The sequence below is a fragment of the Bufo bufo genome, chromosome 2 (assembly GCF_905171765.1).
Source record: "Bufo bufo chromosome 2, aBufBuf1.1, whole genome shotgun sequence".
Classification (NCBI taxonomy): domain Eukaryota; kingdom Metazoa; phylum Chordata; class Amphibia; order Anura; family Bufonidae; genus Bufo; species Bufo bufo.
This window is the reverse complement of record NC_053390.1, coordinates 724,080,196-724,092,519: the sequence shown is the minus strand read 5'-3', so window position 1 is coordinate 724,092,519 and position 12,324 is coordinate 724,080,196. Positions and strand designations below refer to the sequence as shown.

The following is a 12,324-nucleotide window of genomic DNA, read 5'->3' as shown; positions in this document are numbered from 1 at the left end:
ACTCACATACAGGCACACGCCACCACCTTTTCTATTGACCCTGTCTTTCCTAAATAGTGTAAAACCCTCATATAATGTCTGATTCATTTTTACATCAATCATGACATAACTCCTTTAAAGCCATCATACTCATTAGCCTATTGTCAGCTCAACCAATAAGTTTTGCTAGGACCAACCGACAATCTAATCTGCATGGGGAGCTCCTGACATCATCTGAATTGGGCACTTTGAATATTAGCACCTGCTCTTTTTGTTCTCCAGGAAGATAAGTCACCTCCAGGTTTGTCTGACAGCTGCTTTCTCCTCTCTTCCTGATGAAGACACAACAGGATGTTAGCCCAGCTCCTCGTACCTGCGATTCTGACCTCACACACAGGTACGGGCACCAGGCTTCTTCACCCCTTCCCACTGCTGCACGCCATGCTGACAGGCCCAGGCAGCAGAGTTCTTAGCTGTGGTCTGCATTCTTGCCACCAACATTTCCCTCCTGGCTCTGAGCAGAGCTTAAACTCTGGCTTAGAGTTCCTTGTGTATATTTAGGGTGTGTGCCGTATTGGACTTTGTATTATGTATTTGTCACGGCTGAGGATGGGGAAAACCCTCAGCCGTGCGATGCCAGAAGATGTTTGGTCGCTACTCGACCAGGACGACAGAATTAGGGAGCAGGTCACCTCCTATCACGTCCCTAATCTGACCCTGACTCCTAGCTGTATGAGCCGACCCTGATGGTAGGAGGGCTCATACTCCGGAACCTGGGGTCCCTATTAGCCCTCAGGGTGGCCCTGAACTAGGAGCTGGGTAAGACGACCTGTTCCTCCATGACAGGGAGGAACAGGAGTCTCACTGGCCAAGCTGCAAGGAAGGGGAAACACATACAGACATATGGATATGGCAGGTGAACAACACTAGTTCCAAACCTACCTGCCACAGCCTTGCTGACTGGAACCCATGCACCAGTATTGCTGTCCACACAATCAAGGAGACAGCACACCACAAAACACACAGGAAACCAGGACATCCATAGCTGTAATAAACACGGAAAGGATAACACATCAACCTGACATCATACATAGGTTTTATGACCACAAGGGTGGCCCTCATTGGAAGATGGTATAATACCAGGAGGATGACTCCACCAAACCATGGCTGAAGTACCCCTCAGATACAGGCATCCAGCGGAAGCTAAATAGCCCAAGTAGCCACACCCACACACAGATACACCCAGTGTTCACACACTAAGAAGGGAGTTAACCCTTCCTACACCAGGCAGGGTAGTGAAGCCACTTAAAGGGAAAAGCACATAAACAACACACTCCCCTGTTACCGCCGGCAACGGCATGCGTGGCAACCATGTCCTGGGGAACAGCCAGCAGGCCGAGACACTGCCACCACATGCACACAAGACCACACGTTGCCGCGGACAACCGCAAGTGAAGGGAAGTGTCACAGTGCACACAAACATAATAAACCCCGTGCACACCAGACATAGAAAGTGCACACCATACAAACAAAAGGCACACCTACAAAGACAGGTTGCCAGGTGTAACCGCATGCACTTGACAGCAAGCTGCCTAGCAACAGCTCAGGCTGCTATACTGCCAAGTACAAACATGTTGCCAGTGGCAACCACATGTGAGGCAACAAACCAGCAGCCCTCACCATGTGGTTGACAACAGACTAAACCGCAGGCAACTGCATGTGGGTCCAGGAGTCGCGACCATGATCATGGTCGTGACAGTATTACAGACTTTGCCTGATTGCCGCCTGCCCTAACCCTGATCTACTTTTATGGACTTTGCCTGCCTGCCGCCTGCCCTGACTTCTGCCTTCATACCCTGACTACACCTCCGTCTGATCAGCCTCTGGTCTCCCTGGGTTCACACTCTGGTCCCGATTCCCTTGTGTTCCAATTCCTTTCTGAGGTAGCACCTGCCACTCCCCTCGGGAAAGTCTCTCATCACCCTCAGAAATATTGTGTAAAGAACAAGGGGTGTGCTCAGACATTAGAGGGAGTTGTTCACGTGGGGCAGTGGGTTCCCACCCACTGGTTATAACAGTTTGCTCAGGCTATGGATGCCGCTCAACAGAACCTGCCAAGCCTCCCCAAACTTTACCAGGAGATGGCTCAGCAAAGGGAACGTCAGGATCAGATTCTGGTCCATCTACGCAAAGTGAACATGCGTCTAAATGACCTTACGTCCACCAATCCTGCAGCGCCCGCTGCAGTGGCTAACTTGGCACCTGCTCTGCTAACTCCCTATGTACCAGGATCAAGCCCCCATCTTTCAGCTCCGCCACGCTTTGATGGAGACCCTAAACAGTGCAGGGGGTTCATTCATCAGTGCACTCTGCACTTTGAACTGTTGCCGCATCTCTTACCGAGCCAAGGTCGTTTTTTTAATGTCGCATCTTACAGAAGAAGCCCTGGCATGGATCAACCCACTCTGGAAGAGGTGTGACCCAGTCCTTATGGATCTACAGGCTTTCTGTAGGGTGTTTGATGAACCAGGACGCACCACGGCAGCAGCTTCTTCATTACTGCGGCTGCACCAAAGAAGTCAGTCCGTGGGCCAGTATGCAGTCCAGTTTCTGACCATTGCCTCTGAATTTGGCTGGAATAATGAGGCCTTAGTGGCCACCTTCTGGGAGGGTCTTTCTGGGAGAACTAAGGATGAGCTGACTGGTCGGGATGTCCCCTCTACGTTGGATGACCTTATTTCCCTGGCCACGTGGATTGATCTGCGCCTCCAGGAATGTGCTAGGGGGATAGCACGTGAGAGTAAACCATATCATCCAGTGTCTTCTTTCCAGCAGTCTTCAGACTCTCACCTTTCCACATCTGCTGCTGTGCCAAAACCCATGCAGGTTGACAGAGTCGCACTAACTGAACAAGAACATAATCACTGTCGCACAAGAAGACTTGCTTCTACTGTGGCGGTGCTGGACATGTTCTTCGTTCCTGTCCTCTGAAGCCGGGAAACTCCCTAGCCTAGGGTCTGTTGGGGAGGTGACCCTGGGTGAAGACAATTCCTCTCCCCCTCTGAAAAATAACATCAAAGCAGATGCTCTTTCCAGGTCCTTTGAATCTACCGATCAGGAGGAGAAACCTCAACACATTATTGATCCAGCTAAGATTGCTGTCTGCCCTGTTAAGTTATCTGAGATCTTGGAAATACTTTCGCCCCTGGTCATAACACAAGATCAGCCAAACCGACTATTCATGTGTATGGGGGAGCTGGGAGAGAGGGCTGACAGCCGAACAACCACTCAGCCAAAAGATATTGAAGGTGTATAGGCATTCTTAGCGTATAGGGTTAGCTTAGATTTTCTAGTAACCACTTGCTTTTCTGTATGAGTGACTACTAGTTTAATACTGTACATTATTGTACATACTGTAAGTGGCCAAATCAAGCTATTTGTACCAATGCCTTAGGAAAAATGCACAACACCACTGCAAAAGAAACCATAACGTTTCATGTACAAACCGGATTCCAAAAAAGTTGGGACACTATACAAATCGTGAATAAAAACTGAATGCAATGATGTGGAGGTGCCAACTTCTAATATTTTATTCAGAATAGAACATAAATCACGGAACAAAAGTTTAAACTGAGAAAATGTACCATTTTAAGGGAAAAATATGTTGAATCAGAATTTCATGGTGTCAACAAATCCCCAAAAAGTTGGGACAAGGCCATTTTCACCACTGTGTGGCATCTCCCCTTCTTCTTACAACACTCAACAGACGTCTGGGGACCGAGGAGACCAGTTTCTCAAGTTTAGAAATAGAAATGCTCTCCCATTCTTGTCTAATACAGGCCTCTAACTGTTCAATTGTCTTGGGCCTTCTTTGTTGCACCTTCCTCTTTATGATGCGCCAAATGTTCTCTATAGGTGAAAGATCTGGACTGCAGACTGGCCATTTCAGTACCCGAATCCTTCTCCTACGCAGCCATGATGTTGTGATTGATGCAGGATGTGGTCTGGCATTATCTTGTTGAAAAATGCAGGGTCTTCCCTGAAAGAGATGACGTCTGGATGGGAGCATATGTTGCTCTAGAACCTGAATATATTTTTCTGCATTGATGGTGCCTTTCCAGACATGCAAGCTGCCCATGCCACACGCACTCATGCAACCCCATACCATCAGAGATGCAGGCTTCTGAACTGAGCATTGATAACAACTTGGGTTGTCCTTGTCCTCTTTGGTCCGGATGACATGACGTCCCAGATTTCCAAAAATAACTTCGAATCGTGACTCGTCTGACCACAGAACAGTCTTCCATTTTGCCACACTCCATTTTAAATGATCCCTGGCCCAGTGAAAACGCCTGAGCTTGTGGATCTTGCTTAGAAATGGCTTCTTCTTTGCACTGTAGAGTTTCAGCTGGCAACAGCGGATGGCACGGTGGATTGTGTTCACTGACAATGGTTTCTGGAAGTATTCCTGAGCCCATTCTGTGATTTCCTTTACAGTAGCATTCCTGTTTGTGGTGCAGTTTCGTTTAAGGGCCCGGAGATCACGGGCATCCAGTATGGTTTTACGGCCTTGACCCTTACGCACAGAGATTGTTCCAGATTCTCTGAATCTTCGGATGATGTTATGCACAGTTGATGATGATAGATGCAAAGTCTGCAATTTTTCGCTGGGTAACACCTTTCTGATATTGCTCCACTATCTTTCTGCGCAACATTGTGGGAATTGGTGATCCTCTACCCATCTTGGCTTCTGAGAGACACTGCCACTCTGAGAAGCTCTTTTTATACCCAATCATGTTGCCAATTGACCTAATTAGTGTTAATTGGTCTTCCAGCTCTTCGTTATGCTCAAATTTACTTTTTCCAGCCTCTTATTGCTACTTGTCCCAACTTTTATGGGATTTGTTGACACCGTGAAAATTGGAATCAACGTATTTTTCCTTTAAAATGATACATTTACTCGGATTAAACGTTTGATCTGTCATCTACGTTCTATTACAAATAAAATATTGACATTTGCCATCTCCACATCATTGCATTCAGTTTTCATTCACAATTTGTTTAGTGTCCCAACTTTTTTGGAATCCGGTTTGTATAATTACTCATCTTCTGACATGACATTGAGGTACCATACATGAATCAACAGGTTCATCTGCTTGGAGGGGAGCTATGCTCACCACTATACCAGCAACACCTGAGCTGGCCAGGAATGAAATTCTTACCTATATACACCTGTACGCCACCAAAGCCCACATATGAGAGAAGCATTGGAAACTGAATCATCAGGCAGCCACAAGTAGTCAGGAAAGAATTATTCACAACTAGCTCTTGGAAAAGTTGAATCTGTGTAACTATGTAAGCCATCAGACATACTATGATTATAATAAATAGCAATTCCCTAGTATGATTTACTAATACACTTTAACATTGAATTGTGCTTTAAAGAGGATCTGTAACCTCTCCTGACATTTCTGTTTTATGAACTACCATATTTTACGTTTTATGAGATACACTTTCTCCCCCCCCCCCCCCAAGCGTGGGAGGAAAATGGCAGTGCGTCTTATAAAGCGAATATTTCAATCTTACATGGCTGACACATCGCATGCCATGATGTGCTGCATAGGCATAGTGGCCTGCGATGTACCAGATACACGTGTTATACGCAGGGCCGCTATCAGGGAGGTGCCTGGTCTGAAGCTCCATCTCAGGATGTGGGAGGAAGGGGTGGAGACCGGAAACTGCTGTTGAACTGGCGGCGGGGATGGGGTAGTGACTGTACTCCATTACACCGGGCCCCGGTCACACATGTAAAGTCTACTCAGTTCATCCTTAAGTAGTGCTTTGTTAAACTAATCATCTGTAATAGTACTCACTATAAAAGCAGAAGCTCCTGCTCCGCCAGCTTCATTAATGAAGTGGGAGTAGCATGACCAAGTGACTGAAGTGACACTGCTGGCCTGCCCGCTGCTTTTATAGTGAGTACTACTACAAGTGATTAGTTTAAAAAAGCAGCACCACTGCTTGAGAATGAACTGAGTAGACTTTACATGTGAGAGCGCTGTGGCCGGGGCCCGGTGTCACTATTTACTGTAACACACAGGGACATGAGGGGACACATTAACCCCTTCACAACCAGCTCCGTACATGTACGACACTGGAGCGAAGTACAATCATGGCGGATAACGACCACGACCGGCAATAATGCCGATCGCAGACATTAAAGCCCTCTGGGTGTCTTACCGGCATTCTCAGCAGCCAATGAGGATGCCAGTAATTGATTTCAATGCACTGGGTCTCACTGAAGAGACCCAGGGCATTTAAGCTGCAATTCTTATTTTGGCCAGCAGGTGGCAGGCCAACATAAGAAATGCACAATTCTGAACTATTAATTGGTCTAAAAAAATCCATGATTGTTCAGAATTTTAAAAAAAATGGATTTTGCAGGCTCAAATACAAGCTTCAAAATCATAATTTAATCAAAATTTAATAAAATGTGATCAAAAAGTCGCACACACTCAAAAATGGTATCAATAAAGACGACAGATTGTCCTGCAAAATATGAGCCCCCATACAGCTCATCAGCTTGTTGCCAGTTGGGTGGGTGTCCCACTCCCTGCCCAGCATAAAATTCTGTGACTAAAATCAGTGCTGTCAGTGTCAGACTGTACAGGAAAACTGGTAACCATCAGATCAAAATTTATTGCAGACCGCTGGTAATTCATTCATAAATTTCTATTAGGAATAATAGAGGCATGGTACAAAATAGAGTTATATGAAAAGATGCTCCAGAACTGTTCCAGAGTTACTAAAACAGACATGTCAGAAGATGCAACAGCTCCTCTTTAGGTAATTATACAGATATATCGGAAATAAAACCAATTAAACTCACAAAGATGCCTCCACGTTCCAAAGTCCCAACGGTAACAAATCGAACTGATGATAATGTGCTCACCTGTAAAAAAAAATAAAGTACATACTGAAATCTGGACATTGGGGGCCACTTATATTAATAAATGTAATACATTTCTATTTGAAACTCTTAAATGGTGATATTTTGGTTACTGAGGGAAGATTATTTAAAAAAAATGGAGTAAGCAATCTTTTCTGCAAAGGCGTACGTTCCTGCATCACCGAAAATATTATTTTTATTTAAATAAGTACAATCTGTTCAGATACTGTAAGAAAGAATATATATAGCCATTTACCATAATCTTATTGACTGTTGGCACCGCACTGTATAAGCACAGTGCTTCCTGACTAAAGGGACCAGGGAGGAAGGGGGTTAATTGGGGCTAGGTCAAAGAGGGCAATGTGCTGCTGGCTGAGGTAGAGTCAGAGGGCTTCACCCCTTCAGCATAACATGTCCATCATGACAGGGCTGTGCAGGTTTCAGTAATCAGTTGTATGCAGCCAGTTCTAGGCATAAGATGCTAAAAAAGGTATTAAGAACTGTGAACGACCCGCACTTAAAGTGAATTAGCATCTGTGCCCCGTTCTTCATTGTATTGGGTGCATGGTTGCCAACCGTTCAGAAATTCCTGGACAGTCCGTTAAATAGGGGACTTTTTTTCCCAGTGTCTGTGATTTTTTTTGTTGATGGTACTTGAGCAGGTCACTTTTTGCAGTTCTCAGCATTTTAGAGCTCATAGTAAATGCCGGTATTGTGTTCAGTATTAGTATCTAACCTATAACCATGTATTACTTATAATCTTAATAGTTCAATATAGTTTTCCAAATTGCCAGTAAAAAAATGTTGGCTGTCTGTGATCTTTGGATAAATTGCCCAGAAAAAATAAAAGTTTAGGTTGACAACCTTGATTGGGGGTTCTTGTTAACTTTGGTTCTGTTCCAAATATGCATTCTTCACGGATATCTTCACAAATGAAACACCGACAGATTTTCCATGAACTTCAGACTGACACGGAAATGTGAACAAGCCCTAAGCAAACATTTCAAATACCCAATAACATTTAGAGCCACCCAGAGTGCCATCTGATCAGTTCCTTTTACCTCCCAAGTACTGTATAGCACCATGTGGAATAGTGCCAACACATATACTGGACACACACAAACACAGATTATCTAGGGCCAGCTTTAAAAAGATAGAAATTAGCTTTTTGATACAATTCCATAAATATCTCGCTTTTAATTGAAGTGAAAATATATCTTACGTCATGCTGGTGGCATCCTCCTTTGTCACCAAGCCTCTTGTCTGAGCCAACAGAAAACAGTTTTAATGTTTCTACAATGTAAAATCCAAGTCACGTAACAAACTGTACATTTTTTTTTTATACTCCTAAAAAGTTGTCACTGATTTGGCACTTAATCAAGGTAAAGTTAATGAGTGGTTAGTAATTGATCGGTAATTGTTCTGCAAGCCGCATCTAACAATTAGGGCTCATGCAGATGACTGTGATTGGCCTGGGAAACATGGGCTGTGTCAGCTGCATCTCCCAGACCAACCGCGGCTCCCCCGATCTATCATGTGAGTACACCGCAATATCACAGCGCTTAGATACAAACTGACTGTATCTTACATTACTATGATATAGTCACTTTGGGTCAGGGGAGATGCAGCTGACACATGATCCTGTTTTCCGGGTCGATCCAGGTGGTGTGCATGAGCCCATATGTACACACATAAAGGTTGATTAGCCTATCAGTATGTTTTTAAAGCAGGTAGGAAATCCAGGTATCTGCAGAAATACCACTGAGCCACTGTGCTACCCCTAGTGCAGGATTGTATGTGTGTTGCCACGGACCGGTAGGAATAGAGTGGAGGATGGGTAGGGTAGTGGCTCTGGCTGCAACAGTTATTTACATAAATCGCAATGGCAATCCTCACATCAATGCTTCCATCAATGCTTCCTAGGGCCTGGCAGTGACAGGAGGGCACACCCTTTCTTCCCTTAGGGCACTTATATTGGGGCTACTACCTGATGGTACTGTAGTTGTGCTGCCCTTGGTTTTATGGATCTAGTAAAGATGCTAGGCAGCAGATGTAGGTGCTATGGCCGACGAATCGTGTTGGAGTCAGTAACCAGGCCAGTTGTAGCACCCAACAGTATCAAAATAGTTCAAAATAATGCACAGTGCAAATCTTTTCTGATAGCGTTGTATGGATGTAAGCAAGAATGGGGGGTTGTGGTACTCCTTCCCTTTATCATTCTTTCTCTGCAGTATCCAAGGTTCTTGCAAACTTGTCTTTAAATTCCAGGCTAGGGGGGTACAGTAATAAAATATGGGACCAGGACTATTAGTACTGTATAGTAGATGGCTTTCTTGATGCAAATATCTCACAGAGATAGTGATCTTCTGGAACTCATGCCTAGTCTTCTGAGGAGTAAGCACATGTAGCTCCTCTTTCTTCCTCATCTAACATTAGACTCCTCTAGGGGTGGACTGGTCCATACAGGTACAATCTACAGTTGCAAGAAAAAGTATGTGAACCCTTTGGAATGATATGGATTTCTGCACAAATTGGTCATAAAATGTGATCTGATCTTCATCTAAGTCACAACAATAGACAATCACAGTCTGCTTAAACTAATAACACAAAGAATTAAATGTTACCATGTTTTTATTGAACACACCATGTAAACATTCACAGTGCAGGTGGAAAAACTATGTGAACCCTTGGATTTAATAACTGGTTGAACCTCCTTTGGCAGCAATAACTTCAACCAAACGTTTCCTGTAGTTGCAGATCAGATGTGCACAACGGTCAGGAGTAATTCTTGACCATTCCTATTTACAGAACTGTTTCAGTTCAGAAATATTCTTGGGATGTCTGGTGTGAATCGCTTTCTTGAGGTCATGCCACAGCATCTCAATCGGGTTGAGGTCAGGACTCTGACTGGGTCACTCCAGAAGGCGTATTTTCTTCTGTTTAAGCCATTCTGTTGTTGATTTACTTCTATGCTTTGGGTCGTTGTCCTGTTGCAACACCCATCTTCTGTTGAGCTTCAGCTGGTGGACAGATGGCCTTAAGTTCTCCTGCAAAATGTCTTGATAAACTTGGGAATTCATTTTTCCTTCGATGATAGCAATCCGTCTAGGCCCTGATGCAGCAAAGCATCCCCAAACTATGATGCCCCCACCACCATACTTCACAGTTGGGATGAGGTTTTGATGTTGGTGTGCTGTGCCTCTTTTTCTCCACACATAGTGTTGTGTGTTTCTTCCAAACAACTCAACTTTGGTTTCATCTGTCCACAGAATATTTTGCCAGTACTGCTGTGGAACATCCAGGTGCTCTTGCGCAAACTGTAAAACGTGCAGCAATGGTTTTTTTGTACAGCAGTGGCTTTCTCTGTGGTATCCTCCCATGAAATCCATTCTTGTTTAGTGTTTTACGTATCGTAGATTCGCTAACAGGGATGTTAGCATATGCCAGAGACTTTTGTAAGTCTTTAGCTGACACTCTAGGATTCTTCTTCACATCATTGAGCAGTCTGCGCTGTGCTCTTGCAGTCGTCTTTACAGGACGGCCACTCCTAGGGAGAGTAGCAGCAGTGCTGAACTTTCTCCATTTATAGACAATTTGTCTTACCGTGGACTGATGAACAGCAAGGCTTTTGGAGATACTTTTATAACCCTTTCCAGATTTATGCAAGTCAACAATTCTTAATTGTAGGTCTTCTGAGAGCTCTTTTGCGCGAGGCATCATTCACATCAGGCAATGCTTCTTATGAAAAGCAAACCCAGAACTAGTGTGTGTTTTTTATAGGGCAGGGCAGCTGTAACCAACACCTCCAATCTCATCTCATTGATTGGACTCCAGTTGGCTGACACCTCACTCCAATTAGCTCTTGGAGATGTCATTAGTCTAGGTGTTCACATACTTTTTCCACCTGCACTGTGAATGTTTACATGGTGTGTTCAATAAAAACATGGTAACATTTCATTCTTTGTGTGTTATTAGTTTAAGCAGACTGTGATTGTCTATTGTTGTGACTTAGATGAACATCAGATCACATTTTATGACCAATTTGTGCAGAAATCCATATCATTACAAAGGGTTCACATACTTTTTCTTGCAACTGTACATACTGGAAATTATGGTGGCTTTCAGGTATTAACATATAAAAGTCAGCAGCCAAATGTTACATACACTCATTGACAAAAAATTAATAAAGCACCCAGATGTTGGATTGCCAAACAACTCGGCCGGCAGATATGTAAGTGATTACAGGTGTGGTCTGATTAGACATTCGGTCTTGCCACAATAGGGTAAAAGTGCTTCCCCCACTGCCCTATAAAAAGGCTCTCTCTTGGTGAGAAATGTTGACTGCTAGACATTCCTCTCTGACAATTTGCCTAGTTGACCTACTTTGACAGAGGCACAACATTAGGCTAAGAGAACCAGGATGGTTCTTTTGATGAACTGCCCACCATCTAGGCCGTTCTGACCTAGCTATTAGGAGGTGTTGGGAGCAGTTATGTGAGGGCATTCACAAACTGCAACAGACCACTAGTAGACAGGATCAATTGATCCATCTACACACTCCTGTCTTTGCTTGGACCATTTCCAGACGCTTAGCAGAAGGAAATTTGGTGTCAGGGCGTCCATTACTTATCCATTGACAGCCAGCTAATGTCGCTTTTGTGTTGAGAACAAGAAACCTGGACTGCTACAGACTAGAACCATATCATCTTTAGAGAAAAATCAAGTTTTTTTTTGGGATCCAACGATGGTTGGGTTCAGGTATGGAGGCCTGGTGGTGAGCTCTTCATTCCTGCCTTTGCTGTGGAGTAACACACTGCCCCAACTGCTGGTGTGATGATCTGGGGAGCCATCACATACAACAGTCGGTCACCACTAGTAGTGATAGCAGGGACACTAACAGCTCAGCGATATGTCCAGGACATCCTGTGGCCACGTGTGTTGCCTCTCATGGCAGGGCTTCCAACTGGCATTATTCAGCTGGTTCTCACCCACACACACCAAAGGTTTCCCATGAATGTCTCCACCAGATTACAACACTTCCTTGGCCTACCCGGTCACCAGATTTATCACAATTGAGCATTTATGGGACTAGCTGTGATGTCCACTTCAGCAACCGACAAGTGTGCAGGATCTACAGGCCCAAAGACAACATCTCTGGGAAAATTTGCCTCAGGATACCATACAGAACCCGCCTCCATGCCCACCTGTATCTCATATGATATCCAGGCTAGAGGTGGTCCAACAGGGGAATAGAGCCTCCTTTCAATTGTACAGTTTTCCCAATAAAAGTTATTTTGCTCTAATATTGTAATCACTTATATGTATAATCATTACATTACACATAGAAAGTTTCATTTTATTCCAACTACTCCTTAGTAGTTGGCGCCTTATTTTTT

General features: G+C 44.3%; 1 protein-coding gene across 1 annotated transcript in view; it reads right to left on the bottom strand.

Annotated features, from left to right (window-relative positions):
• Nucleotides 1–12,324, bottom strand: part of LOC120991019 — a 128,510-nt gene that overhangs the window by 11,613 nt on the left and 104,573 nt on the right. Inside the window, exons 14-15 of the mRNA XM_040419908.1 lie at nt 8,151–8,191; nt 6,869–6,931 (exon numbers count right to left, since the gene is read on the bottom strand). Of these exons, the coding sequence (XP_040275842.1) occupies nt 6,869–6,931; nt 8,151–8,191 (104 nt within the window). The remainder of the gene's footprint in view (nt 1–6,868; nt 6,932–8,150; nt 8,192–12,324) is intronic.